At 38.5% G+C, this 26,691-nt stretch overlaps 3 protein-coding genes across 6 annotated transcripts in view; 2 read left to right on the top strand and 1 right to left on the bottom strand.

Annotated features, from left to right (window-relative positions):
* Positions 1-9,778, bottom strand: part of si:ch73-171o20.1 — a 12,392-nt gene extending 2,614 nt beyond the window's left edge. Inside the window, exons 1-5 of one of the 3 annotated variants that reach the window (XM_073931544.1) lie at positions 9,625-9,674; positions 5,172-5,745; positions 4,757-4,956; positions 1,584-1,656; positions 60-1,349 (exon numbers count right to left, since the gene is read on the bottom strand). In XM_073931544.1, the coding sequence (XP_073787645.1) occupies positions 1,279-1,349; positions 1,584-1,656; positions 4,757-4,956; positions 5,172-5,745; positions 9,625-9,627 (921 nt within the window). In that variant the 5' untranslated portion in view covers positions 9,628-9,674 and the 3' untranslated portion in view covers positions 60-1,278. Of the gene's footprint in view, positions 1-59; positions 1,350-1,583; positions 1,657-3,578; positions 4,957-5,171; positions 5,777-9,624 lie in introns of those variants that run through there. The other 2 variants (XM_073931543.1, XM_017352345.4) reach the window with 2 other exon arrangements.
* On the top strand, positions 6,179-22,023 carry irgf3 (immunity-related GTPase family, f3). 2 transcript variants are annotated; one of them, XM_073931545.1, is made up of 5 exons: positions 6,179-6,265; positions 6,401-6,475; positions 17,225-17,364; positions 17,763-18,330; positions 18,532-22,023. In XM_073931545.1, the coding sequence occupies exons 4-5, from the start codon at positions 17,763-17,765 to the stop codon at positions 19,158-19,160; spliced, it is 1,197 nt and encodes a 398-aa protein (XP_073787646.1). In that variant the 5' UTR covers positions 6,179-6,265; positions 6,401-6,475; positions 17,225-17,364; the 3' UTR covers positions 19,161-22,023. The 2 variants fall into 2 exon arrangements, with proteins under 2 accessions (XP_073787646.1, XP_001338197.4); XM_001338161.9 differs by having other exon boundaries at positions 6,205-6,950.
* On the top strand, positions 21,505-26,691 carry LOC101885035 (interferon-inducible GTPase 5-like). The gene is given in 7 exon segments (XM_073931825.1): positions 21,505-21,521; positions 25,691-25,861; positions 25,863-25,897; positions 26,013-26,083; positions 26,085-26,445; positions 26,448-26,510; positions 26,513-26,691. Coding segments are annotated over 7 exon segments (897 nt in total).

The following is a 26,691-nucleotide window of genomic DNA, read 5'->3' as shown; positions in this document are numbered from 1 at the left end:
AATGTCAAGCACTGACAGAAGTGTGTGTAATGTTTTAGGTAATGGCAGTAAAAACTCACCCTCGGTCGATTTGTAGTGGACTGAAGCTGGAGGGGTTCGATCCTACTGATCTTCAGGGCCCAGTTTTTCGAAAGGTTTAATCCAGATAAAATTTATCTGGATTTAGTAATCCTTTTTTGCGATCCATGATCACGTAATCCATCTTACTTTTGGAGCCAGTTTTTCAAAGCAACATCGGATTGGATCAATCTGATCCGCGTAGGAACTTTTCAGGACCACTAAACAGATCTCAAACAGGATAGGCCACAATGTAGAACTATAGATATGTAAAGAGCTAAAAGTAGAGAAGCCAGTGCGGGGTCAATATAATGTTATTTTAATTTGAAATGAAAACACACACACACAAAAAAACCCATTCTCTTACAGCAGTTTGCTCATCTGAGACCTACAACACAAACACTGTACATTGAGGATATTTATGACAAGTTTCAAATATAGTTATATTGAATAAAAAAAAAACTCCACAATAAATTCAGACTTTCTCATCTGATGAGGAGAGACCAGCTTGTCTGAGTGTAGCCTTAAGGATGCGGATCTCAAATCTGGCTTTGGTTTGCTGCAGTTTGGTCAAAGTCAGTTGTTCCTCTGCTAGACGAAGCCGTGCTTCTGCCCTTTCAGTATCTTTTTGCAATTAATGAAAGTGATTTAAAAAATGAGTCATTGCCATTCTTTGTATTATTTTGGTTATTCTGTAATCATTGCATGCATAGCTAATTATTCTAAAAATAACAATATTTTACATTGTGAAGAATATATATATCAATTACTGACAGAATAAAATGTATTGTTTTTGGTCAATTTTCACAGCTGTTCGGGGGATTATTTTATGAGGCCAAACTCTTTCTACTTTGCTGTAGGCCTGTACTGAAAGGCTGAATACATTAAAACCTGTCTAATCACTATAGCCTGACGGATGAACAAATACAATTAAAACCTTATGAATAAATAGGATATCTTGTAAGATAGTATTGTTTGATATATTTTTTTTAAGTTTTCATTACATTTATGAAATGAAGTCCATGCTGAATCCACCCTTCTGATGGGATCAGCTTAATCAAAGTGATCCAAATCCTACAAAAAGATCTGAAAAACCCAAACTATAGGTTTGATCCGGATTAAACCCAAGATTGGATTACGTGATCTAATCCGATTATGTAATCTGTTTTTTCTTTTGAAAAACCCATTTTCAAGATTTAATCAAATCCCTTATCCAAAATCCTAGTGGATAACTTTTGAAAAACTCGGCCCAGGAGGAAGGACTTTCAGACCACTTGAAAGAGGTTCCGTATCTAAAGAGGGGAATAGACATATGCCTACACTCAATAATTCAATACATCGGGAAAATGAACCTGCACAATACTGATATAGTGGACACTTCAAAATACAGCGAACAATGAAACTTTTAGAGTGCTTTTTAAACATATTTATACTTATCGAGATTAATGTAATGTACTCTACTTCATACAAGGCTGAAAAGGATGATGAGAGAAGGCAACGCATTCTCAAATGGCCACTAGATTTACCTTCAGAACTCTTCTTGTGGATACTCTTCTCCTCTTTTTCTCGTTTTTCGCAGCAACACCAGTGGACTGAATGCTAGTGATGGATATTAGAGGTGTATGAGGATGGAAATCGTTCACATGAGAGCTGTGACAAGCAGTACAGTTGAAGTCAGAATTATTAGCCCTCTTTTGATTTTGATTTTCTTTTTTAAATAATTCCCAAATGATTTTTAACAGAGCAATGAAATTTTCACAGTATGTCTGATAATGTTTTTTCTTCTGGAGAAAGTTTTATTTGTTTTATTTTGGCTAGAATAAAAGCAGTTTTTAATTTAAAAAAAAAACATTTTTGGGATAAAATTATTAGCTCTTTAAGCAAATTTTTTTTCGATAGTCTACAGAACAAACCATCGTTATACAATAACTTGACTAATTACCCTAACTTGCCTAGTTTACCTTATTAACCTAGTTAAGCCTTTTAATGTCACTAAGCTGTATAGAAGTGTCTTGAAAAATATCTAGTAAAATATTATTTACTGTCATCATGGAAAAGATAAAATAAATCAGTTATTAGAAATAAGTTTTTAATACTATTATGCTTAGAAATGTGCTAAAACAATCTTCCCAGAACAGAACAGAAATTGGGGAAAAAAATAAACAGGGGCGCTAATGATTCAGGGGGGCTAATAATTCTGACTTCAACTGTATATATATATATATATATATATATATATATATATATATATATATATATATATATATATATATATATATATATATATATTACAATTTCCTTGTTTTATATCATCGAATGTCACTGTAAGCTTAAATTGTGATTTTTATATTACGTTAAATATCTACGCATGCACATATGTTTTTATAAATCAGGAAGGTCGATGGTTCGAGTCCCGGCTAGGTCAGTTGGCTTTTCTATGTTGAGTTTGCATGTTCTCTCCCTGTTAGTGTGGATTTCCTGTGTGTGCTCTGGTTTCCCTCACAGTCCAAAAACATGAGCTTTAGGTGAATTGGATAAACTTTTCCAATTTAAGTCTTCCCTGTATTGGGATGCAGCTGGAAGGACTGTGTAAAACATAAGCTGGAATAGTTGGCAGTTCATTCTGCTGTGGTGACCTCTGAAATGGACAAAGTCTATGGAAAAATGTCAGATTAGACTGCACTTTCTTAACTCCTGCAACTGTCAGATCTTGCCAGCTGATCACAGGAGGCAGTCACCACAGTCACCTCCCCCACCAGGATCCCAGTTTACCCAGTTGCACTCACCTGATTACTAATCTAAGATAAACTACGCCCTTGGATTGTAGCTCAAGAAGTTCGTTGTTTCAAATATCGAAGTGCGGTGACCGCAAGCAAGAAAGCAAAACTGCTCCCGCTTTAGACAGCCTTGTAAACAACTACAGGGCACAGGGTCATTCTGCTCTTCTTCTTGGCTTTGAGGCTGTTCATCAAGACGATGACAAGGTTTGTTTAGGCTCGGGTTGACCATGGCACGTTATTATATGTATATGTTATTACGGTGTAATGTCTCAGCTGTGTTTTTAATAGCGCTTTCTTTGTTTTCATTCTCCTGGCTTGTTGCACGAGTGAGTGACGTATCTCTGTAAACCAATAGGGTTCAGCTGTGTGTCTTGCCCCGAATTTGGTACCCTTTTGTTGTGCTAGGTACCCTTCTGAAAGGATACCCAAAAAGTAGTATGGGACAGTTTGCTTCTAAGTACCTTTTGAAAGTGGAAATGGCCAAAAAAAATAAGGGTACCGTACCATATCTCTTAGTGGAAATGGGTCATTAATGGCATTATGCTTTCAATTACATTAAACGTAAATAGTCATTTATGATATTTGAAATAATTATGTTAGTTGTGATTTATTTTGCTAGCTCATTTCGAAGGACAATATAATGTTAAACATGACCACTCTTTAAAGACCACCTTAAAACTAAAGACATTTATCCAACGTATATTGCAATGACAAAAATAAAATACACCAAGAAATTTGATATAATTACGAAGAAATCTATTTTATTTTGCTGTAATCCAAATCTTCAGAATACATACAATTGGGCCAAATTAAGCCTTTGTCAGTCCTGTTCATGTTCCCACCTCAGCACTAGTTACAAATTCAAAACTTGCCACTTCAAGATGCTTTAGATCAGGGGGTCACCAATTTCGGTCCTGGAGGGCCGGTGTCCCTCCAGTGTTTAGCTCCAACTTGCCTTAACACACCTGCCTGGGTGTTTCACGTATACCTAGTAAGACCTTGATTAGCTTGTTCAGGTGTGTTTGATTAGGGTTGGAGCTAAAATCTGCAGGACACAGACCCTCCAGGAACAAGTTTGGTGACCCCTGCTTTAGATTGTTGGGCTGTATCAAAGCGAAATAAAATGTACTTTTTTCTTTTCTTTTTACATTTGATAGATTATGTTTTATTTGTCTCTTTGCATTCTGAACAAAAAAACAAACATATAGGTTGCAGCAAATCATGTAGAATTCCAAGCAGAGTCCTATTTGTGTCAAGTGTAGAAGAAAGTAAATCATGATCCACTGAATTAGATATTGTTGTTTTTGTGAAGTACTTTTTTTAAGGTTTAGTTTTAATTATGTCCTGTATGTCTTCTAAATGTACAAATAATGATGAGAAAGTAAATATATTTGAGGAATATATTTTTATATATTTAATTTTTTAAATATTTAGTTTCGCGGTTGAGAGATTTTCAGTTTAGAGATTTTCAGTTTGAGAAATTTTCAGGTTTACACATCAGTCCCCACTGCAGCCATTAACACATTTCTGGCATCTTCTGCTAGGTCATTTAAAGCTTTATTCAGCATAAAATAGACTGTCGCATACGAGAATCCTCCTGCCACCACAGTACCAATTATGGGTAAGAAGCTCAGGGTAAGCTCAACTACATCTTCAGCAATGAGTATGGATGCAGCACCCAGCAAGGTTAAAATTGAAGCTGGGTTTATCCCACCACTCAGTGGAGATTTCAATAAACTTTTCAATTGTTGAAAAGATTTCCCAGATTTTTCACACAGCATCTGCAGGGATGGATCATCCAGACCAAAGGTGCTGTAGTAAATTTCTATCTCCCTTTTAACAATGACTAAATCCACAGCAATGGAAAGACCAGGAATGGGAACAGCAGCCACACAAGCAGACAGAAAGGCAACTCTTACAATGTTTTCCTCAAGAGCTTTCTTCTTCTTCTCGTTAATCTCCAGAGTGATATTTGGCAAAGCCAACAACAGCACACGTCTCTTATGCTGTGGAAGCTCTTTCTCCATTCTGTCCTGCAGCAGATTTAAATCATACTTGCCGAGCTCCCAGCCTGAGATCAGGAATACAACAGGATCTTCTATACCGATCTTTCTCAGACCTGGCCAGAAACAGAAAAATGCATTACTGAATAAGAAGAATTCAAAAAAAGAAGAATTATTATAATTTTATATAGATTGATACATTGTAAATGTTATTAATATCATTATGCACAATATATACTTCTGTACTGCAATCATTATAAATGCAACATCCAAATCAAAACGTTTCTTATTAAGTTGCTACTCAAAGTATTGTCATGTGAACTGAACTAACCATTTACACAGTCCTCTCGGATGGCATCCAGTGTCTCTTCCAAGTCAAAGTTCTTCTTCCTCTTTTCAGCAGTAATGCTTGCGTCAATCTTGGAACGAACAAAGTAAAACTTTTTCCCCATCCTCATGATCTCTTTGGCCAGCTGAGTGTGGCATTCTCTGAACCGATCTGAAGCAATGATGATGAAAAAATCATAGCGCTCAAACTCAACCTGCTGAAGGTACTCATCGGCTTTGAAGTTTGGTGTTCCAATGCCAGGAAGATCCCACACTTTCACATTGTTGTATTTTGGATGATGATAAACTTCAGGCTCCAAAGTGGTTTCTACTACACCGGTTTTAGCAGAGCCCTTGTCTTCATCTCCTAAACCTCTGAATGCATTGACAAATGTGGACTTTCCAGAGCCAGACTCTCCAGCCACACCAATGTTAAGCTCAACAAGATCTTGCTGCTTGAGATACTCTTTGATGGTGTTTATTGCTGTTGGAAGATCTTGACTAGTTATGGTATCTTTAAGATCTTCCAGGTCCTTCTGAGGTATACTGTAATCTCCAGATACTTTTGATCTTGCCATCTAAAACAGAACAACATTAACTGTTTTATTATAAATATATATGATACTGTGATCCATTAGACCATAGATAATTCTGTCAATTGTTTTTTCTCTGTTCTCTGCTTTTTGAACTAAAATTTCAAAACTATAACCCCATTTTTGAAAAGTACACTTATGTACCTAAACTATAAACACTATTCCCTGCTTTGACACATGAGTTGTATTTGGTGAACTGTTACTGTAAAACACAAATCCTTACTTTTTTAGTGCTTACACCATGTGGTCTTTTAAAAAGCACTAGCAACGAAAAATGTTAATTAAAGTAAGCACAGCTTGAGCTCACAGCTCAGTTAGTAATGATGATAATCATCATTATTGAGGGATAAATGTCATCAGCCTCTCCACAATTGTTAGTATCCTCCGAAAGACCCAGCTCTGGATGAAACAAGCATACAGCTCTGACAGAGTGAAAAACAACCCAGGCTCATTCTGCAAATGTAGCCCTGCGGACGTTTCTGGAGACCGCGAAATACGTCCTGAGGTATGTATGGCTGCATTTCATTTTTGTAAGCGAACGCTACGGGGCGGTGTGAAACCATTCCCTTTCGCGCTTACCGGCTGAGGGCTTTCACGTCGCAATCAGTTTGTCTAGTCAGCTCATCATGTTCGTCGGCAGACTTCAGATGCAGAGAGGAGGAGTTGATCACGGCGACCGGGTTCGAATCCGGGGAAGAGCAGTTCCAGAAACCAGGTATGACAAAAACAGAATCCAAAAAATAAAGTGAACGAGTTCACAACAGGGTGAGAGCATGGTGAAATCAGAAAAGGCTGTAAAGAAATCAGAGTAGGGGCTTTACTTTTTATAGACGGCTTTTCTAAATTGTTGCTCTGGTTTGAGGAAGAGAGCGGGCGGGCGGGTCGATGGGTGAAACTGATTGGGTTCAGGGAAGGGAGGAGGGTGCGTCAGCCAATTGGCCGGTCGCCTAGTCAATCAATTGGTCAGTCAGACAGCGACCTCTGGTGGGTTTGCGCGAGAACATTGTGGGCACGAATGGCACTCGGGAGAGACATTTGCGATGCAAAAAAGTGCACACAGCGGCCTCTCGCGGATTCGCAAAAACAAAAACTGCAAAAATACATACCTCTTGGGACGTATTTCGCAGTCTCCAGAACGTTTCCGGAATGAGCCTGGGATGGTGAAAGACCAACGAGTGGAATATCTTCAGGTATGAGTTTTGATATTGTAGAAAATATTGTGTTCCCTCACAGCATAGCAGTTTATGCTGCCACTTGTTCACTCTTAACCTGTGGATCAGGATAGTGATGAACTCTGCTGTTCCCAATGAAATTATTTATGTGAATGAGACAGGTTTTAACCCGACCAAAAAGACGAAAAGAACAAAAACGATCCGCGTCCACACTAGCGTCCTTTCATCTAGCGTATCTGAACATATCTCCGTCCACACTATGCCAAAAACGCATATCACGTGACCATTCGCGTAGTGTGGACGGATGGCGTAACCGTAGCAAAACTTATGCGTTTTAAAACGAAATTGCATTAGTGTAAACGGGGACTTAGACACCAGACTATCATAAATGACCCTTGTCTGTGCGGAGTGAGTGACATTACACAGCCATCAGCTAGCGAGGGTCACTCCACTGCCTTGTCGTTCTAGGATCCTATAACACTACGCTTCTCCTTGCTTTCCTTCATGGTCTAAAATAGCATGTGCTCCAACTACATTACACAGAACCAGCACAGCCAGAGCAGACTCCCTGTTGTTTGGGATAATGTCAGCTTCCATCACACTGCTCTAATATGTGCAACCCAGGCTCATTCTGATTACGTACTCCAATATACAGCGACTGTGTACAGCCATTTTTAGATCTCTCCAAAGATGTTCAATAGGATTTAGGTCTGAGCTCTGGCTGGGCCTCTCAAGGACATTTAAAGAGTTGTTATGAAGCCACTCCATTAATATTTTGGCGGTGTTCTTTGGGTCATTGTCCTGCTGGAAGATGAACCGTCGCCCCAGTGTGAGGTCAAGAGGACTCTGAAGCAGGTTATCATTCAGGATGTCTCTGTACATTACTGCATTCATCTTTCCCTCCATCCTCACTAGTCTTCCAGTTCCTGCTGCTGAAAAACATCTGCTGCCACCACCATGCTTCATTGTAGGGATGGTATTAATCTGGTGCCTGGTTTTCTTTAAAAGTCATTCACTCTAAAGAGTTAAATTTTAGTCTCATCAGACCAGGGAGTTTTGTTTAATATGGTCCTTCAGATGCCTTTTGGCAAATTCCAGGTGGGGAGTGACTTCTGTCTGGCCACTCTACTATACAGGCTCGACTGGTGGATTGCTGCACAGATGGTTGTCCTTCTGTAAGGTTCTCCTCTCTCCACAGAAGAACGCTGGAGCTTAGACAGATTGACCATCGGGTTATTGATCACCTTCCTGACTAAGGTCCTTCTCCCCCGATCACTCAGCTTAGATGGCTGGCCAGCTCTAGGAAGAGTCCTGGTGGTTCCAAACATTTTTCACTTACGGATGATGGAGGCCACTGTGCTCATTGGAACTTTCAGAGCAGCAGAAATTTTTCTGTAACCTTCCCCAGCCTTGTGCCTCGAGACAATCCTGTCTCGAAGGTCTACAGACAATTCCTCATGCTTGGTTTGTGCTTTAACATGCACTGTCAACCCTGGGACCTTAGATAAACAGGTGTATGTCTTTTCAAATCATGTCCAATCAACTGAACTTACCACAGTAAAATTAACCTGCTGAAAGATCTCAAGAATGATCAGTGGAAACAGAATCTACCTGAGCTCAATTTAGAGCTTCACAGCAAAGGCTGTAAATATTTATGTACATGTGATTTTTTTTTTTTTTTTTTTAGGTTTTTTTATATTTGATAAATTTGCAACAATCTTTTTTTCCCATATTGTCATTATGGGCTATTGTGTGTAGATGTTTGAGGAAATAAATGAATTTAATCCACTTTCGACAAAAGGCTGTAACATAATCATTTAGAAAAAAGTGAAGATCTATAACACTTACAAAATAAGACCCCCTTGTGTTATAGCTTCATTTTTATAAAATTTAAATAAGAATACCAAACTGTTTTGTAAATCATTACTTATTTATTGAAAGAAATACATAGTTGCAATAGCTAGCCCACTGTAGTCTAACTAAAGCTAATGAAGGTAACTTGTGATTGAGCAGACAAACCACCAATGCTAATGCACTGTGTTTTATAGAGACATGATTTCAGGCCATCCAAAAACATTTACGGTGAAAAACAGTTAAGTATTAAATAGTTAATTCGTTTATATTTCAGCAACTCCTTTCTAACATTTAGATTAAGAACAATGCTCTGAATTACCTTTACAAACAGTCCAAAGTCCTTTTGTGTGTTTGTGCACATGATCTGTACATTTTAAGATAAACTGAACTGAAATCAGCATAAGATGGAGAGATCTTACTTTTTATCAGTTTGACTGTTAAGTTTCAGAGCAGAAGATGCAGGAATACTATAAAAAGAAGCTGTAAAGAAAGATTATTCAACCTTTTACAAGAAACCTATTGTTTCAGTATTTCTTATTTGATCTAGATGTTTCAGAGTGAAACATGTTCAAAGTTGTCATTTTTATTTTTTTTTAAAAAGAAAAAAAAGAAAAGAAGCAACATACACTGTAAAATTGCAGTGTTCCACACCATTCATGTTGGATTAAATATAAAACAATTATGTTGTCACAAAAATCTCAAGAATTGTGCTGCTTTAGCTTATTTAAAATAAGCAGTTGTACAAGCAGCAAAAAAAAATTGAGTAGTTACCTTTCCATCTTTCCAAACAATAAAATAAATGTGACAAATGTGAAACAATCAGCTTGTTTTTTCTTACCATATATTTATGCTTAGTCCTCACCACAAGAAAACACTGGTGCAGATATGATGTCTGGCTTTACAGACTAAAATATTTTATGCAGGACACAGCCAAAAAGGGATACGCCCAAGCTACACTTTCATTTTCACCTATTCCCTAAATTCACAGTGTCATGGAATTCAGGGATACAATACGTTTTTCATTGTTACATGTACAAAATACATAGCCAGGGTTTTAGAAATAGTATATAAGCTTTTCTTTTAGGGCATTGATCTCAAGCAGCTCATCAACATGATATATTTTATAACACTGAACATCTTTTTGGAACTGAACTTACATTACAGAGCCCTAAACCAGCTTCTTTGTAACAAACTTCTATCACACAGAAGTACCAGTCTTTAAGACTGTTTCTCATGGGATCTATTGTTCAAACACCCTGCTATTCCTAGAAGCATAAGCATAAAAAGGACATTTCAACATTTCAGATGACAACTTGAAAAATGTGTTAACAAATAAGTGAGCATGTACACTATTGTCACTGTGTAGCCTTACTTCTCACTGTTTCTTCCAGTTACAAAAATTAAACAGAAATGCAATTTGAAACATAAAAGGCAGTGGCTGTTTCTCAATATGCGTTCTTCAGCGGTCTTGCGTCCTCGTGTTCTCGTGAAACGTCATCATCAGCTGCCTAAGTTCAGTTCCAATACTCAAGACCGCAAGTACGGAGGACGCATGAAACTTCCCCGATGTGTTCTTGATATCGAGGACGCACTAATGCAGACTTGAGCACCGAACTCGCTCTGGAAGTCCCAGAAGTCATTGCGACTGGAGGTGGGAAGCGCAGCATTTTATCTAGACTTATTATTAAAGTTCATAGATATGAATTATTTACTTCAGGAGTTTCCCTAAATGAAACGGTGAAAGTAAACATTACCATGGACATCTTTATAAAGGAATAAACACATTAAGGGTGTTTGTTTGCTGAAATTCGTATTAAAATCTGTTTTATTTATATTGTGCAACATATATTTATAATGTTTTTATGCAAAGTATATATTTTGAAAAGGGGAAAAACAATAAATCGTTGTATGAAGGCTGTAATGTTTAAATAATTTACCATTTAAAACACGTGAAGGTCATGTGACCATCAGGAAGAACGCAGCATCCCATTTCTCAAAGGACGCGTTCTCTGCCCTCGCGGTCTCCTGAGTTCGTTCTTCTGAGGACACCTGGCAAGACCGCTCTCCACAAGAACACAAGTCCGTTCTCTGCGTTCTTGGAATTGAAAAACAGCCAGTGAGAAACAGGAAAAATCTTCCACAGAGAATATAAAGAGGGCCATTATTGAATATTGTGGTGAACTCAACAGCATTTTAATGGGAATTCCAGCTTCTTGGTAAAACTGCTGACACATGTTTTTAAAACAATGTGACATTTTTTTTAAAACTCTACACACATTTCTCAAAACTGCACACACACAAAATGCAAAATGCCTCACATCTCCTTCAAAATGTAACAGTGCATTTATATTGCCACAAAATGCAGGATGCATCCTTGCCAGGATGCCAGGAACTTCACAGTGGTGGTGGGTATCAGGACTTTATCGCCAGGCTGGAGCTGTCAGGGTTGTGCGGGCCGGTCGTATATCCTCTGTTGGGCGCGCTGGGAGGTCGCTAGGTGTTCTCGGACCAGAGGCATAACATGGTCTATTCGCTCTCGCACGTCCCGCACGTGCTCTATGATGCTGCGATGTGGAGCTGGTTCCTGCTCCCATGTCTCTCTGGCTACATCCAGCAATCCACAGGGCTGGCACCCAAACAATAATTCAAATGGAGTGAAGCCTGTGGATGCTTGAGGTACCTCCCTTATTCCGAAGAGCATGTATGGGAGCATGAGGTCCCAGTCACGCCCATCCTCTACGACTACTCGGCACAACATCTATTTAAGGGTCTGGTTAAACTGCTCCACCAGACCGTCTGTCTGGGTATGGTAAACAGATGTGCTGTTTTACCCTGAGTAGCCAACAGAGGTCGCTCATCAGCCGAGATATGAAGGGTGTGCCCTGGTCAGTCAATATCTCAGAGGGAATCCCCACTCTGCTGGTAAATTGGAAGAGCTCCTTCGTGATGGATTTTGCGTTGGCCACTCAAAGGGGAATCGCCTCAGGGTACCTGGTGGCATAGTCGACGATGAGCAGGATGTGTTTATGACCACGGGCGGATTTCGGCAGCGGGCCCACCAGATCCATTCCTATGCACTCGAAGGGCAACTTGATGATGGGTAGTGGTATGAGTGGGCTGGGGGAGGTTTCCTCTGTGATGTCCTCTAACAGGTGGCCACTCTCTACAGAACTGCTTACCTTCTGCTTTCATGCCAGGCCAGTGAAAGCGGTCTCGGATGCATTGGGTGGTATTTTCTGCTCCCAGATGCCCAGCCATGGGCTGTGAGTGCACCAGCTCCATTATCGTCTCCGTCTTGGTTTTTCTTGTCTTGGTTCGTCTCCATCCATGCGTGGGCTCGTAGGGACTGTGGTTCAGTTGGCATGGGCTCTTCGATGTGGGAGGGGGCCTTCGGCCTGCTCATTGTACTTGAGGTACCCTCCGGTGAGCGTTGATCCCGGGGTACCCTTCGGGGGTTTGTAGCCGCTCGCTCTCTCTCGTCCTGTGCAAACGAAGTGTCTGCCAGCTTGATGGCTTCCACTAGAGTAGCCAGGCTGGTGGGGTTTCTCATACTCACGGTGCGGCAAAGTTTTATGAGGAGGGCTCTGAGCAGGCGGTCGATCGCCACTTGTTCAGTGACCTGGGAGGCGGTGGTGTTCCCCGATAGCAACCAGACCTGTGCCAATTTGGAGAGCTGTGTGGTTTGTTCTCAGGCAGAGATCTGTTCATCATACGACCATTGCCAGAACTGCTGTGCTGCGCTGATGCGAGAAAGCCCCAACCTCGCTAATATCTCTCCTTTCAATATCTCATAATCTTCATTTTGTGGGGTTTTTAGTGAATAATAAGCACATTGCGCTTCACCAGTCAGAAACGGAGCCAGGATTCTCACCCATTCTTTTTTATTCCACAGCTCTCTGGTTGCTATCACCTCAAACATGTGTAAATACGCTTCGATGTCATCTAGGTCACTGAGTTTCGTAAGGTGGTGGTGTGCAGTACTCCTGGCGTCCGGAAGAGGCACCCGGTGGCCCAGTAGGCTTTCGACCACCTGCTCAGTCCTTTCCAGTCTGGCGGTGATCTGGTCCAGTGTTGCCGTGCTCTAGGTGAGTTGTGGATGAGTTGATGGTGAAGAGTTCCTTTGATTTAATCCGTGCTGCTGTGAAACGCTGATCGCTCGATCCGATGACTTTCTGGATGAGAGAGAGAGAACTCATTAAAGTCAGGGTTAGCAAAGAGGCTTCTCACCGTCTGTCTTCTTCAAGCTGGCTTTATCTTGTGGGATGCTGATGAGTTCCAGGTGCAGGCGATCAGCGTGATTGCATCCAGGTGGCTTGTGTGCTCCTTTCCCAGGATGACACTGATTGTCAATTGGGCGTCCCACCACAAAATAAAGATGCGTTTTATTAATATTGATTTAGTGATTATGTTTTTAGCTCCAAAAAGCAATAAATTATTAAAGTTGATACGATTTCATTTATAGCACTGAATATTTTGCTTCAACCAAAATGATGATTCTGATGGGTTTTCAACATGGAATCAATGTCACTTTGCTGTTTGAGTCTGGATCAAATTCTCTCGAGGTCTGCATTCAGGCCAGAGTCTGGACTTTGAGTAGCCCTAACATAGAATGTAAAGAATAATCACGCCTCCAGTTGGGATAGGGTGTGTACTGTATTCACAAATATTACCAACTGAGTGACCAAATGCATTCAGGAAGGATGCTCACAATGAAAATTGTGCTTCCTATTTTATATGTGAATTAGTCTGGGAATTGAACATTTATGAGGTAATCTGAATTATTCAAATGTCTTGTGTATGCTTATGCCTCTTTAAAGAATAGTTCCCTTTCAGCAGATCCCCTAAAAGATCAACAAGATTGAACAGTACATCTTTTTAAAGACAATGTTCTGACCGTGCATTTTTTTAATGTGGTGGTTTCCTTGCCCCGGATGAAAGACATGAGTACTACATCACATGCCTGGGGGTCCAGCATGTTGAGGCAGTGCTCGTGGAGAGTTCTTGCCCTCACTGCAAGGGCTTGACTGTTGCACAACTGCCTCCCACAAGCCGGTTAGCAAATGGACAGACCTGAGGATTACAGTGGAAACTCATCCATCGCCCTTGGGCTCATAGACCCCTCGCTCCTTTACAGTTTGCTCCATCCAAACTTTGAGTGAGTGTGGCAGTGCATCCCCTAGGAAGGCTGTGATCTCAGTGTTTGACACTGCGGACCAGATGTCTAGATGTCAGTGAGGTGTCAGGGGGTACGAGGAGATTCCCTAGGTGGAGTGTGCTATTGCAATCAGTATTTGCCTGCAAGACGCCATCACCTGGAGGGCTCCACCTAAACTCCTTTCCAAAGCATGCAGGCTATCTCTCATGGCCAGAGCCTATACTGCTCCGGGCCAGGCTGCTTCTGCTTTGCACAATATGGACACCTATCAATGCTACCAAGCGCAGAAGTTGACTGAGCTGTAAGAGGGTGGTTCTTCCCTTGGCCGATTATGCTCTCATGACCACCAAACTGGCCGCTCGTGCCCTGGAACAGACGATGACCACATTAGTGGTCCAGGAACGCTACCTCTGACTGAACCTGGCTGATATGTGTGACATTGACAAAGCTTGCTTTCTTAATGTGCCATGTTCTTTGCCGAGGGTGTCCACCCGTGGCTACAAGACCTGCTCTGCCTCCGCAGCCTGCTCTCCTGTCCAAGCAGCAGCGACGAGCTCTCTGCGGGACCAAGACACCCCAGTCTTAGGGTACCGTTAAGTTCGGTAGGTCCAGGTGGTGAGGCCTCCTGGCTAAGTATGCAATCGGCCAGTTGTTTTATTCCCTGATCGAGGCCCCACATGACACGCATGCACTGGCTTACAGCTGGCCCCTGGGTATGAACAAATATGCGTTTCACTCAGTGAGGCTTTTTACACAGACTCTGTGCAAGGTCAGGGAGCATGAGGAGCAGGTCTTGTTAGTTGTGCCTCTCTGGCCCACAGACCTGGGTTTCCAAACTCACACTCCCCGTGACAGATCCTCCCTGGCGTATTCCTCTGAGAGAGGACCACCCTCTGGTACCCGCGCCCAGATCTCTGAAACCTCCACATGTGGTCCATAGACAAAGCGTGGAAGATGTAGGTGACCTTCCCGCGTTGGTGGTTAACACCATCACTCAGGCTATAGCACCCTCTATGAGGCTATTCATTGAGTGGTGCTCTTCTTGCCAAAAAGATCACTGAAGTTGCCAGATTAGCGTTGTGTTCTCCTTCCTTCAGGATAAGCTGGAGCGTAGGCTGTTACCCTCCACACTGAAGCTTTACACTTTACACACTCTCGTCTTCGCCAAGAGCCAAAGAAAAATGGGCGGGACTGTGACTTGCGCCTTGAAATGGCTGCTGGACCAGTTGGCTGCCCGCACTCAACGGATTGTTTTCCCTTACCCCTGTTCCCATCCCCTGTGTCTATGTTGTGTCTTGCCGGTGTGCTTATGCAAAGATAGGGCTGTTTTTCTCCCTTTTCACACTTTGTCCTAATCAAGGGCAAGGTGAAGGGGCGTTTTTTTTTTTTTGCCTAACTGTCCAAATGTATCTTTCTTCGTTTCTAAATGCTACCTCCTATGATCTGTCTACTCTGAAAAGTGTGATGTTTTGTGTATGGTCTGGGGGGTCCAATTTCACTATACGAAAGTGTAGTGACAATAAAGGCTTGATTGATTTATGTTGCAGCCATCTGCGCTCACCATGATGCAGTGGATAGCAGTATAATCTAATCATCCTTTTGAAAATAAATATTTTTAGGCATATATTTAGTGAATATAGACAATAATTATTGATGGATTTAAACAAAAAAGTTTTATTAAACAGTTTTATCCATTAAAAGAAGAATTTGGTCATTGAACATCTTTAGGAAAAGCAAGAAAATACAATAAAATTTCCACAAGTTATTACAAAATTAATAATAATAATAATAATAATAATAATAATAAATAAATACAAAGTACAAAACTGTATATATTTTTGTGTTTTACTAGATTTTTACAGTTTACTACAATTTTATTTCATATTTATTCATAACATATGGGTGTATAATTTTTTTTTAACTGTGATCAGGTTTTTTTGTTTGTTTGTTTGTTTGTTTGTTTTGTAATCTATAGATTAGTTCCCGTTTTGGCTAATCTGATATGAATGTATACATATATTATAGTAAATCATCCTAGAAAATATTCATTTAAAAGAGAGATCTGTGAGAGGTGTACTCATTTATGCTGAACATTGTAAATATATAAACCACTAAGACCTGTGAGTCACAATCTACAGTAAATTGTTAATACATTTTTATTAAGTTTAAAGAAATTCATTGATTCATTTTATTAAATGTAGAATAAATGGAATTATCAATGATTAAAATAGTGCCATCATGTTTACTAAACTGTATTGATTTTGAGGTACTTTTTTAGGTGATTAAATTATTTAAAAATGGAGTTAACTTGTCAACAAAGGTTTGATGGAGGAACCACGCCTCATATAGTCTCCTGTACAACTACTCCCTAAAACTTATTTAAGGCATACTAGCACTCTAGCACCGTTCTTCTGATTCTTTTGAACCCACCCTCCCTCTATGTCCTTGCTTCCCATTCACAATCCTATAACCCTCTATTCACTCCTAGGTTGAATCGAGGGGTCCAATCACTCAACCAAAATGTTAGAGACGGTACCCCCATTCTGAGTCTCTGGGCATCATCGTAGGACGTCTACTTACCTGTTCACGGTTGATCCTCTTACCTCCCTTCCCCTTCATCTCACTGTTCCCTTACCATCTCCTTCATCCATACATTCGTAACACTAAAGTATGTATGGAAAAACATTGTAAATGTTGCAAATAAGTCTCCCGCTCCTCTCGCTTTCCTCCACCAGAGGGAGCCATCACTCAAATTTAATTGGGCATCATAGGAAACTACATAACATACTGTACCTACTGACCCTCAAATGACCACACACAAGCACACACTCAAAACCATTGCGAAGTCTTGTTCTGCCAGGGTAAACACTTCTGAGCATTCTGACCTAGTGTGTGTCTGTCGGATTCAGCTTGTTTTTTTGCCTGCCTTGACCTATTGCCTGTTTGAGACCTTATCTCTGCTGCCTGCCCCAACCATATCCTCTGTAATGTTTATGATTCTAGCCACTTGTCTATGACCTATCACTGTCTCTGATTTTGTGTTCAATAAAACCGCACAAGTTTCTGCTTGTCTTCTGTGCCTACATTTTGGTCCTTGGTCTTTCAGTTCCTTTTGATTTATGGACATTCAACCATGGTAAAATAACTGAAAAATATGTGCATGCACAATCTAAGTGCATTTAAAAATAGCATTACAATTCAACTGCTGTCAATGCACAAATACAATAACAAGAAAGAAACTGCAGGTAAATATTTACATGCCCTTTGCATCTTGTTACTATAGGGATGAAGAGCAATGAAAGTGAAAGCAAATGGTGTATCTCGGCCAGCTATTGTTTTCCGTACAGCGGAAAGTTTCATTTAGATTTCTGATCTTATGCTGTGCAGTGTGCTTCCGCTGTGTGGATTGCTCAGAAGAACGTGGTAAGAAAGATGCAGTACTTGATACCATTACAGTGTATTTTATTGTTATTTAGAGCTTTTACATATTCATAGGGTTTTTAAAAATGATCTTGTTAAACAAAAGACAGAAGTTCTGGTCTTTTAAATACTTCCTCAAACCTTAGTTTTAATATAAAGCAAAAGAGTATTGATTCCTTTATCATTTATTACAGGCAATGTCTGCTCATTTGCACAGCTTAACTGATTGTCCTTAATTGTTTTAATTTCAGTGAAAACATCTCGTCTTCTATGCTTGTATGTTAAGTCTTGTATGCTTTACGGTTTAGTGTTTACACTGTATCAATATTGTTTACTTTTTAAACTGTTGATTTTCACATACTTTTTAAAGTACTGTTTAGAATACTGTTTACATTTTTTAGATGGATATATTAGAAGACTACGACATAATAACTCAGAATGACTTGGAGGAAATTAAGGAATCCATATCTACTGAGGATCTCCCAACCGCAGTTAGCAGGATCAGAGAATATCTCAGAAAACAAGATCTTGTGGAGCTAAATGTTGGTGTGACGGGAGAGTCTGGTTCTGGAAAGTCCACGTTTGTTAATGCATTCAGGGGTTTAGGAGATGAAGACGAGGGCTCTGCTGAAACTGGGGTTGTAGAAACCACCATGGAGCCTAAAGCTTATAATCACCCAAAATACAACAATGTGAAAGTGTGGGATCTTCCTGGCATTGGAACACCAAACTTCAAAGCCGATGAGTACCTTCAGCAGGTTGAGTTTGAACGCTATGATTTTTTCATCATCATTGCTTCAGATCGGTTCAAGGAATGCCACACTCATCTGGCCAAAGAGATCATGAGGATGGGGAAGAAGTTTTACTTTGTTCGTTCCAAGATTGACGCAAGCATTACTGCTGAGAAGAGGAAGAAGAACTTTGACCTAAAAAAGACACTTGATGTCATTCGAGAGGACTGTGTAAATGGTTAGTTATTTCACATGGCATTCATTTGAGGACCAAATTTGCTTTAGAATTGCTACATTAAATAAAATGCTAATTAAAGTATAATAATGCTGTTATATTATTACTGATAAATCATACATAATTGTTTATTGTTAGAGGTATTATTCATTTTCAATTGACATTTTGTCTTGTTTTATAATGCCCTATCTTGTGTCTGTCTAGGTCTGAGAAAGATTGGGATTGAAGATCCTGTTGTGTTTTTAATCTCTAATTTTGAGCTCGGCAAGTATGATTTAAATCTGCTTGAGGAGAAGATGGAGGAAGAGCTTCCACAGCATAAGAGACGTGTGCTGTTATTGGCTTTGCCAAATATCACACAAGAGATTAATGAGAAGAAGAAGGAAGCTCTAGGGCAAAATATTGGAAAAGTAGCCATACTGTCTGCTTGTGTGGCTGCTGTTCCCATTCCTGGTCTTTCAGTTGCTGTAGATTTAGTAATTGTTAAAAGGGAGATAGAAATTTACTACAGTACCTTTGGTCTAGATGATCCATCCCTGCAGATGCTGTGTGAAAGATCTGGGAAAACCATTGAGGAATTCAAAAGTCTTATGAAGTCGCCGCTGAGAGGTGGGATAAACCCAGCTTCATTGTTATCCTTGGTCGGTGCGGTATCTGTAGTTGGAGCTGAAAGTACAGTTGAGTATATTTTGAGCCTCGTACCCATTCTTGGCACTGTGGTGGCAGGAGGATTGTCTTATCTGACTGTCTCAACAATGCTTAGAAGAGCTCTGAATGATATAGCAGAAGATGCCAGAAATGTGCTAAATGCTTCACTGGAGACTGAAGTCTAGACACAATGTTTAATTTTCATCAAAGTTGCTATATGTACAGTTAAAACATCATGCATCAAAATTAATTTATGCTTAACAGCAGAAAAATGAGAGATATTTTTTGAGAAATTGTTATAACCTTTCTTGAAAGACAAGTTTAGATACAATAAGATTACTATGCCTCTGAAAAAGCTAAGATGATGGTGTCAAGGTTTTGGAAGTTTCTTATTAGCTAATTGACAACATTTGAGTTATTTGGAGGCACAACTGTAGAATAGTATTTAAGAAAAACCTTAAACACAATGCTTCCTTGTGTGACAACATGGAAAAATCAACAAGACAGAATCAACAAAAAAGCCAGATTACAAATAGCTAAATTACACCCGACTAAAGAATCATTTTTGGAGACATGTCCTGTGGTCTGATGGAACTAAGATCGAACTTTTTGGCCATAATGACCAGTGTTAGATTTGCAGGACAAAGGAGAAAGCTTACAAGCCTAGGAACACTGTGAAGTATGGGGGTGGCAGCATCATTTTGTAGGGCTGTTTTTGCTGCAAGGGGGACTGGTCCACTTCACAGCATAGATGAAATCATAAAGAAAAAACATTAAGTAGAAATACTGAAGCAACATCTCAAGACATCAGCCAGGAAATTAAAAGTTTTTCACAAATGGGTCTTTCAAACGGACCATAACCCTAAGCATACTGCCAAATTAGTTAAAGTGTGCTTTAAGGACAACAGAGAGAATGTTTTGGAGTGGCCATCACAAAGCCCTGAATTCAATTCTATAGAAAATTTGTTGGCAGAGCTTGTGCGAGCAAGACTAAAAGCTAAAGAAAGCTAAAAATACCAAGGAAATGTATGTAAACTTTTGACTGTCTTGAAATTAATAAAAAGCTTTCTTTAAAAAAATTATCTCATTATTCTGGCAATTAGCAAATATAAATCATTTTGGTTATCCTAACGGACCTAAAATAGTAAACGTTTAGTATGATTTACCATCAGACAATTTTTTAAGAAATGGTTGTTCCTTTTATTAGAGTGTATGTAAACTTCTGGTTTCAACTGTATGTTTTTGACACTTCTAAAGCAAAAAAAATAAAAATAAATAAAATAAAATAGCATAATATGTTTGCAGATATTTAAAAAACATGCAAAATGAACATCCTTATTTATCTGAAAAACAATGCTGAAGTCAGTTATTCTGCTTTGAAAATGTGTAGTACGTGCTGTAACATCTGTCTTTGTTTTGGTTCTTTTAACCCGCTCACTGCCAGTTTAGCCAATTATATTTCAGCACCCCGGGTTGCCTTGATGGGAAACAGTGTATTTCATTCATTTATTCAGAAAGGCTCTCCAAGCATGCAATTGTGACCAAAAGGCAACCTCCAGTGAACAGTAGCAGCCTCATAAATGAGACGCAGATTCAGATTTTCCCATGAGGGTATTAATAAGCAAATAATATAAATATACAAGCGTAAACATTGGATGAGCAGGTTACATTATATCCCCGTGTCCTAATAACATGCTACATGATGAGATTTGCAGTGATAAGCAATGTGGCTCTTTGCTCCAGACAAAACAAGACAGAAATTTGAATAGAGCCATTCAGAAGCACAGAATATGCACTTACTCACGAAATGGTAAGGGTTAAATTCTATTTCATATATATTAAAGCTCTTTAACATTATTAAATGTACATGCTGAATCACTGATTTGTTGGTTTTGAGTCTAAAGTTCAATTTCAAATGGTTAATTTTATTTTCAAGATCTGAGGTGAACTATTTGCTGCTGCTTTCAGTAGTATGAAAATAATTGTCAAGTATGGCATTCAAACTCACATTGTTAGCATTTAGCACTGAATAAATCACATGAGGTGTAGGCCTACCTGAGGGGATCATTGCAGGTTTTCTGTGGTTCAGCTGTAAGAAATAGAAGTTGTTTCTAACGTATCAAGTCAAGCTGTTGGTTTAACAAAGACTCAATTTACTATGGAAAATATTCCTTCCGTCGCGTGCTGTTGCTTTTATATAGAACATGATTTAAATCAATGTTTAGGCTCGATCGTAAGACTCGCTCTTTTTGGTCCTCAATCTGGTTGCAGCTTCCAGTTTTGCTTTGAGTCCAAGATAAATATCAGAACATGATGTTGAATTAAATGTGCATATGTCATCTGATGTCATATATGATGACATACAAATCTGCATTACCTGCTCTACCTGCAATGTTGTTTATATGCTAAATGTCCTTGTCAAAAGTTGCAAATTAGTGAATATAGATCCAGTGTACAACAACAACAAGATATATCCTCAGCAGAAGCAAGATCTTTTAATGAATTAGGACATGTCATTAAACAACTAGAATGCAGGAATCAAGGAGGTAGGTCACATAGAGCAAAATAAAGAATTATTGCAAAGAGAAGCGTTCTGGATTTATAAGGTTAAATCTTTTACCCCAAATGGGATGAATGAAGAATTGGGTCTCTCTGTGTTTCTTTAATGTATTGTTGGTTACCTATAATATTGTGAAGAAATGATTTTGAGTTTATAATGAAGTAAATAATGATTATGTATGGGAAATTGGGAATGTCTTTCAAATGTTTTTAATGGGTTTTTCACTGTTGTGTTATTTGGTGAATATATGAAAGCGTAAGTGATGATCATTCATGATTTTATAGTGATATTTTAAACAAATGGCTTATTTGATGAGATCATGTTTTTTGTAGGTGGATGTGATATTAATTATGACGTTATTTGTCATGTACACCTAATTGGATTGTTTTTAATGATTGAGAATTTAATTAACGACGTAATGTAAATGACAATTGACATAATTTTTCTCTGAAGAATGTGAAATAAATAAAATGTAATGCTATTTCTCCAAGAATGTGGATCATGAACTTTTTAAATATATGCTTATAAGATAAACGCACCAAATTCAACCAACGCAGGAGCGCAGAGCATACTTTATTATTAAACTTGTAGCTATTTAAATACATAGCAGACTTTTCCAACATTATTTACAAATCTCTTTTCAGTTTAACTGAAAATGAAAAACTCAAAAGTATTTAACAAAATGAGGGTTAGTAAATGGTACAGGATTAGCATTTTATGATGAATCGATCCTTTTACAACGAAACAGTACCAATTCAGTTTTACTGAATAAGAGATTTTGACTTACATTTACATTTACATTTAGTCATTTAGCAGATGCTTTTATCCAAAGCGACTTACAAATGAGGACAAGGAAGCAATTTACACAACCAAGAGCAACAATGAATAAGTGCTATAAGCAAGTTTCAGGTCTGTAAAGTCTAAGAAGGGAAGTATTAGTAGTATTAGTATTTTTTTATTTTTTATTTATTTTTTTTTGTACAGTTAGTGTGATATTCAGAGAGGCAATTGCAGATTAGGAAGTGAAGTGGAGACTAAATAGTTGAGTTTTTAGTCGTTTCTTGAAAGTAGCGAGTGACTGTTCTGATGCAGTTAGGGAGTTCATTCCACCAACTGGGCAGATTGAGCGTGAGCGTTCGCGAAAGTGATTTCTTCCCCCTTTGGGATGGAACCACGAGGCGACGTTCATTCACAGAACGCAAGTTTCTGGAGGGCACATAGATCTGCAGAAGCGAGAGCAGATAAGAAGGAGCAAGGCCAGAAGTCACTTTGTAGGCAAACATCAGAGCTTTGAATTTGATGCGAGCAGCAACTGGCAGCCAGTGCAAACGGACTAGCAGTGGAGTGACATGTGCTCGTTTAGGTTCATTGAAGACCACTCGTGCTGCTGCATTCTGGAGCAGTTGAAGAGGCTTGATAGAGTTAGCTGGAAGCCCAGCTAGTAGAGAGTTACAGTAATCCAGTTTGGAGAGAACAAGAGCTTGAACAAGGAGTTGAGCTGCATGTTCAGATAAGAAGGGTCAGATCTTTCTGATGTTATAGAGTGTGAATCTGCACGATCGAGCAGTTCTAGAGATGTGGTCAGAGAATTCATCAGGATGAAAAGAGAGGTATAGCTGGGTATCATCAGCATAGCAGTGGTAGGAGAATCCATGTCTCTGGATGACTGGTCCTAGAGATGATGTGTAGATGGAGAAGAGAAGTGGCCCAAGAACAGAGCCTTGAGGTACCCCAGTGTTTAGATGCTGTAGGTTGGACACCTCACCCCTCCAAGACACCCTGAATGATCTGTCAGTGACTTAGCTATGGCACCATCTAAACCAGGGGTGGCCTACCCTGTTCCTAGAGAGCCACCTTCCTGCAGATTTCAGTTGCTACCCATATCAAACACACCTGAACATATTTGATATGGGTTGCAACTGAAATCTGCAGGAAGGTGGCTCTCCAGGACCAGGGTTGGCCACCCCTGATCTAAACAGACCAAAAGTGACATGTATAGCTGTAGTGTGTACTTTATCTGTAATTAGAATGGTAGAAATTCTTTTCGTTTGAGCATCAGGTTGTTCGTGCTTTAATGGATGTTAGCTCTGTACTCTGGGTTAAACTTAAAAGGCACGTGGAGGAGAGCACTGGGATTGTTAATTGTCTTTTGTAATGCAGCTTTCTGAACACACCATTAGGATAAACAGCTTGCCACCTTACATCCACAACACAACATTAGGTTGTTGATGTATCTAGCATTACATTCTCAACTATACATTCTCAACTATGAGTTAGCAGTGTGGAGTCTTTTGAAAAGCAGTTGAAGCAGCTGCTGGACACTGCAAACACACACACACACACACACACACACACACACACACACACATATATATATATATATATATATATATATATATATATATATATATATATATATATATATATATATATATATATATATATATATAYATATATATATATATATATATATATATATATATATATATATATATATATATATATACATACATACATACATACATACATACATACATATATACATACATATACATATATACATACATATATATATATACATACATATATATATATATATATATATATATATATATATATATATATATATATATACATATATATATATATATACATATATATATATATATATATATATATATACATATATATATATATATATATATATATATATATACATATATATATATATATATATATATATATATATATATATATATATATATATATATATATATATATATATATATATATATATAACAATTACAATAAGTAATTATTTCATAATAAACAATATTGTATTCATTCTTTCATTCATACATTTTCTTTTTGGCATAGTCCCTTTATTAACCAGTGGTCACCACAGCAGAATAAACCGACAACTTATTCAGCATTCATTCAGCAGATGCCCTTCAAGCATCAACCCAACACTGGGAAACACCCATACACTCTTGCATTCACACACTACGGCCAATTTAGCTTATTCAAGTCACATACACCACGTCTTGGGACTTGTGCATAGGGGAAACCGAAGCACCTGGAGGAAACCCACACCAACATGGGGAGAACATGTAAACTCCACACAGAAATGTCAAGTGACCCAGCTGGGACTCAAATCAGCGACTTTCTTGCTGTGAGGCTACCGTGCTACCCACTGCGCCACCGTGACGCCTAAAATGCCTCTGGCCACTGTACAGGATGAGGCTCGAATCAGCGACAGTGCCAACCAATGAATGAGCCGTGCCGCCCCACAAATGAATTATTGTGCTCTAAAACCAGGCCTTTCTGTTTTATTTTCCAACCCCCTGTAAATGTGTAATACTTTTTTTTTTTAAATAAATGTATATAATATTTGAATAATAATCAGTTATTATCAGTATGCACTGTTAATGTTCATCTGTTAGACAAATCAGTGTTTTTACATCAATCTCAGCCTTACACATGCAAAAACATGTGTGGTTATGCTTATTAATTTTTTCAAATTGAGTTTAATATTCAGGAGTTTAAGAGTTTGATTATTCTTCCAATAAATATCCACTGTTTCTCTACATTAACACTGATTGGTTGTCATTTCCACCACCGCCCCGTCATTTTCACCAGCACACACAGTTTTAAAAAATATTTAAAACGTTCTTATCACACTGAAAATGCATTCACAATGTCCATGCTCTATTTAATATACATATTCAATTTATTTATTTTCTAATAAGCTCTCAACCAATTTAATAATACATTTTAGAGTGTGACAGGAGTACAATTCTGCATTTGGTCCTAAGAGACTAATTTATTTAATTGAAAAATGTATAATTATTGTAAACATTGTGAAAAGATTAATTAAACTAGATACAAAAATTATTTTTTGACAAATATTTTAGACAATTTTTGACTGACATAATTTTTTTTCATTTTGAAATAAAAGCTGTGTATTGAGATGTGGTGGAAATTACATTTGTTCATTTCATGTCGGATTTTTTTTTTAAATATTAACAATTTGTTTTCTTACCAAGACTATCTAAATCAAGACAAATTGTTTAAACTTATGAGGCTGTGTTATGTTACTTTTGAACATATTTTTTTTACTCAGCTTCACAAGGCTAAAGATGCCCGTAGTTAAAGAATTGCCCCTAAACGCTCTCATTTATTTATCATCATTACTTCAGATCAGTTCAAGGAATGCCACGCTCATCTGGCTAAAGAGATCTTGAGGATGGGGACAAAGTTGTATTTTGTCTGATTTGAGATTGACACAAGAATTGCCACTGAAAAGAGGAAGAAAACATTTAAACAGAACTTTGGATATCATCTGAGAGGACTGTGAAAATGGTTGGTTTAGAACAGAACAGCTCACTACTTTCACAATTTTATTCTCATTTTTAAGCATATTTGCTTGTGTAACAATATTTATTATTCATCTTATATGTTTTTTGTTTTGGTCTAGGCTTAAAAAAGATCAGGATTGAGGACCCTGTCGTGTTCTTGATCTCTGGCTGGCAGCTTGGCATGTATGAATTTCAATTCGCTGCAGAGGAGGATGAAGAAAAAGCTTCCAAAGTGTAAGAGTCATCTTCTGATGTTGACACTGCTGAACATCACCTTAGAGATTAATGAGAGAAAAAAGAAGCTCTAGACAAGAACATTACAAATGTAGCTTTTCGCTCTGCTCTCTTGGGTTCCTAAATTTTGGATTACTGTGAATTTACTTATCATAATATTTGAGCTTCAAAAGTACTGCAATGCATTTGGACTGGACGATCCATCCCTGCAGAAGCTTTGTAAAAGATCAGGGAAAACCGTAGAAGAAATTAAGAGCTTGATGAAGTCAAGTCTTCATCAAGGAATCAACCAAAGTTCAGTCAATAAATTGCTTGGTGCTGAATCTTTGTAAAAGAAAATATGCTTGCGGATGTTATCATAAGTATACCTGTTATAGGCTATGTGGATGGGGCCCACTGGCTTTCTTGACAGTATTGAGAGTACTGAAAAGAGCACTGAATGAAATGGCAGATGATTCAAGGAATGTGCTAATGGCTTTTCTGGAGGTCGACGAGTCCATGATTGAAATTTGCAATACAGGGAAAGATGTGAAAGATGACCCCCTTTACATTAAACAACAATAA

This window comes from Danio rerio, chromosome 19 (genome assembly GCF_049306965.1).
Source record: "Danio rerio strain Tuebingen ecotype United States chromosome 19, GRCz12tu, whole genome shotgun sequence".
NCBI lineage: Eukaryota > Metazoa > Chordata > Actinopteri > Cypriniformes > Danionidae > Danio > Danio rerio.
This window is presented reverse-complemented; position numbering and strand designations above follow the sequence as displayed.